This window comes from Eimeria tenella, genomic scaffold, assembly GCF_000499545.2.
Source record: "Eimeria tenella Houghton genomic scaffold, Eth_scaff970, whole genome shotgun sequence".
NCBI lineage: Eukaryota > Apicomplexa > Conoidasida > Eucoccidiorida > Eimeriidae > Eimeria > Eimeria tenella.
Window position 1 is genome coordinate 1 of NW_013546083.1, and position 4,193 is coordinate 4,193.

General features: G+C 54.8%; 1 protein-coding gene across 1 annotated transcript; it reads left to right on the top strand.

Moving 5' to 3' along the window:
- Positions 1-3,162: 3,162 nt before the first annotated feature.
- Positions 3,163-3,616, top strand: ETH_00017235 (uncharacterized protein; the record flags this gene model as incomplete). The annotated part of the gene is made up of 1 exon (XM_013380863.1): positions 3,163-3,616. A coding segment is annotated over one exon (454 nt), but the record flags the coding sequence as incomplete, so codon positions are not given.
- Between the last annotated feature and the right edge of the window lie 577 nt (positions 3,617-4,193).

Here is a 4,193-nt window from a genome sequence, read left to right on the forward strand (position 1 = left end):
GCAGCAGCAGCAGCGGGCTCTGAGCGCCGCTGCTGGCTGGGGCTGGCGGCCGGCAGCAGCAGCGCGCAGCAAAATGCCAAAAAGAAATAAATGCAAAGAAGTTGGGCCGCTGAAAAAGCCCATTTGAAGGAGAACCTGAGGTGTACAGACACCGCAGCGGGCGAGATCGCAGTGTCGAGACTCCCGGCGCTCGCGAGGGCAGGGGGGAAGCAGCTGCTGCTGCTGCTGCAGCAGCAAGCGGGCTTCTCGCGGCTCTTGTCACTTAAACAACCTTTTTTGAATATTGTTTTGGATTTTTTTTCAATTTAATTGCAGCTTTTTTGCGAAAGGCCGGGCGCGAAGGGCCGCAGCGCGCCCCGCCGCTGGCGCCGCAGGACCGCGCGGCTGTCGGCAGCAGCAACGAGTTCCTGCTGCTGCTGCAGCAGCAGCAAACATTGAATTGCTGCAGTTCTTTTGCTTCGCAAGTTGAGGAGATAAAAGAAAAGAAAGAAGTGCCGCGCAGCGGACACGGCCAAACGCCCCGCGCCTCCACTTCTGCTGTCTAGCCACGCCACGGGGAAGGCCCTCCAAAAGAACTCTTCTTAAAACAATTCAAAATTCCTTATTTCAATTTCTCGCTGTATTGCTGCTTCGCAGCAGCAGCAGCAGGCCAGCGGCTGAGACGGGAGCCGCGAGGCGGCCCCGCGCTGCCTCTGGACTTCAAGGAAAGTTCACCTTCAAGAGTTCACCACTCTGCAGCCTTACTATTTCAAGTTCAAAATGCAAAATAAAAAGACCGAGAGCTCAACAGATTTGGTTCTAAATAGATCTGCCTAGATGCAGCGCGAGTCGCTGCTGTCGAGTGTATCTACCAACGGTGGGGGAGCAGCAGCTGCTGCAGTTCACAAAAACGCATGGAAACCTTTTCCACTAATTGATATTAAAACCCTTTATTTGTGTTTTAATCGCTAAATAATGCGGGATCTGAGCGTATCAGCAGCAACTGAAGTTCTGCTGCTTGCAGCTTTGCTCCACCATTTCCCCCAGCCGAATCATTTCATTGCCATTTTGGAAATCTTTCTTAGAATTGAAGAATGCATAAAGGAGGCATGTTAGGTGTCAGCATTTCAAAAATAAAACGTAATAGCGAAGGGATTTTAAGTGAATAATGACTTTTAGTTTGGTGCTGAAAATTCAAGATTCAAGTTGAACTTGAGCGCCGGGTGTATCGTCAGCTCTGCATGACTGCAGTTGGCGCATCGAGATCCGCGAGGGTCCCACTTTAGGACTGGGAAAATATTCTTTTTTTGCATTTTAAATATCAAAATGTTTTTATTTTGCAGATTAATGGTGGCAAGCAGCTTTCTCTGTCTCGTGGGTTTCGCCCACTCGTTGCAGCCATACCGTTTCGCTCAGAGCCGCGCGAAACTGGACCGAGACAAAGTAGGACTTTTCTGAAGATTAAAATTGAACTCGAAAAGGAATTTTATTTCTTAGACTCCCCCGCCATATCCCATCATCAACGTGCACTTGGGTAGGCCGCCAGGCACAGCGTCTTAGCCGAAATTGCAGAAACTGTTTGGCCGCTCGCCAGATGAGGCGAAACTGCCTGACGGAGTTGAAAGCGATATGGCCGTGTTTCTGCACCAAGAGAGGAGTCGGCAGCGGGAACTTGAAAACGCCATTCACCGAAAACGCGGGTTCTTTCAAGCCAAGATGGGCGAAGTGAGAAAGCCACTAGTGATTATAGTTCAGCTTTTGCTTTTCTGGACAGCCAAGGCTCTTTTAAAATCAAAAAATCTGAATTTGTGGCGCAGCAGCAGCAGCAAGTCGAGTTCATCACCGACTTGGAGCAAACACTCGCGGAGCCGCCAGCATCGGAACTTGAATAGCCAGTAGGGCCCCCACTTTCCACTGAATTAAAGAGTGCTGCTCCGGCTACGACATTTCTAGACTTTTAGTATTTAATTAAAACTGCTTTTAGGACTTTTAATTTGGAAATTTGGGCGAAAAGAAACAAGTGGCTCCTCTGCACTGGCGGTCTCGGGCACGGCCAACAGTGCAACTTGAATTTCGGCGCAGCCGTGAGCAGCTGCGGCCAGAACTTGCGGCTTTTTTTCTTTTTTGGGTTTTTTCACAAAATAAATCATTTTTGCATTTTTAGGACTTGAACAAATATAGTTAAGGCTCGTTTCGGAGTCTGCTTTCTCGAAGTCTGCACTCGGCAGCCCCTGCACTCGCGGCGGCAGCGGGCGCCTCCCGGGAGAAAGGCGGAAAAAAAGCGGAAATATTTCAAAAATGGAATTTAAAAAAAAAGTCTTTGGGAAACTCGGAAAATAAATAGTTCACTCGTGCTGCTGCCGAGGCTCCTCTCGGCTGCTGGCCGCCGCACCTGCACACGGCGCCGCATGCGTCTCCCCAGGCAGCCCGTCCGGCCTCTCTTTGATCAAAAAAAGATTTAACTTCTCTTTTTTCGTTTGATTTCAAGAAAGAAAGCAGGTTTCGACTTGTGGAGAAGAGGCGAAGTTTCAGGTCACTTGCCTCGGTCGGGCCGATAGCCGCGTGCAACTGCTACTCTGAGGGCCGAGTTCTCTCGCCTCGCCTTCTTCTTCCCAGCTTTCCAATTTGAATTTCAAATCTGGTATAAAACTGGTTTTAAAAGAGTTATTTAAAGCTGAAAAGACCCGCGCCGAGACACCCAACGCCGCGTTTCGTTCAGCTTTCCGGCCAGGGTCACCTCCCCGGCGGCGGGTCTTCCGGTATCGACAGCAGCAGCAAAGTTCCATTTTCGGGGCCAACTTGCTGCAGCAAGAGGTCTTTTTCTTTTTGCGACTGAGTTCGCTGGCCAGCGCAGGCGCGGGTCTCGCACTTGCAGCAAAAGTGTTCTGTGTTTCCGGCCCACGGGCAGCAACCCGCAGGTGGGTTTGCCAAATGGCTCACCCGAGAAAGCAGTAGCAGCAGTAGCCACTGCCTGAGGCCTCCGTACCCTTTTTTCTGGTATTAACCGCCTCTGCGCCTCAACAAAGGTCAGCAGCAAAACCAGCAGCAGCAGCAGCAGCAGCAGCAGCAGCAGCAGCAGCAAAACATTCGCCTCCCCGACAGCTCCGGCGGCGGCTGAGCAGCAGCTCCTTTCCAGTGTACGTACACCGGAGAAGGCCACTAACAGGCAGGTTCTGCTAGCGAATGCAGCAGCAGGTTTCTGGAGAGGGGGCCCCCGGGGGGGCCCCCGAGGTGGCCCCCGCATTCCCGCAGGAAGCCCAGGCAGCAGACGCAAGAGGGGGTTCAGAAGACTCTCCAGAGCAGCAGCAGCAGCAGCAGCAGCAGCAGCAGGAGTTTCCTGAGGGGCCTCTGCCCACGGTGGTGCCTCCCCACCACGTCTCTGCGGAAGACAGGTCTCACGACAGCACGGGGTTTTCTCCTGCTGCTGCAACAGAATCTCCAGCAGCAGAAGCAGCAGCAGCCAAAAATAAAGCAGCAGCAACACAGGCTGCCCCCGCCACAGGCTTCAAGGGGGCCCTCAGGCACTTCGGGGCCCACTACAAAGCAGGAGCAGAAGAGCAGCAGGAGGGGCCCCCAGATGCAGCAGCAGCAGCAGCAAGCGACAACCCTTTCGGGGTGACTCCTGAGCAGCTCGTAGGTGAGCTACCAAGCGCCTTTTGCTTCCAGTAAAGAAGCACTAGATGCAGCAGCAGCAGGTGCTGCTGCAGCGGAAATAGCGCCCGCAGCAGCAGCAGCAGCAGCAGCTGCTGCTGCTGCTGCTGCTGCAGCTGCTTCCATCCCACTTGCTGCGTTGTCTGCTGCTTCGTCTGCTGCTGCCCCTGCCTTCTTGTTTCGTCGCTGGCCCCTTTCCCTCCCTACTACCCTTCAACTGACCTTGCTGCTGCTGCTGCTGCTGCTGCTGTTGCTGCTGCTGCTGCTGCGGTCCGCCAGAACTGGTGAGCCTCTACGTCGCCCGCACGAAGCACGAAGATCTGGTGGCGCTGCAGCAGCTGGGGGGCACTGCAGGAATAGCCCGGGCGCTGCACACGGACTTGCGGCTGGGGCTGCCGTGCCCTTCGAGGGGCCCCGAGGGGGGCCCCCAGGGGGGCCCCCCGGGGGCCCCCCAGGGGGGCCCCGCGGGGGAGGGGCCTCCGGGGGCCCCCCGGGGAGAGTCCGGAGCCAACGGGGCACGCGGGAGTGTCTCAGAGGAGCAGCAGCAGCAGCAGCAGCAGCAG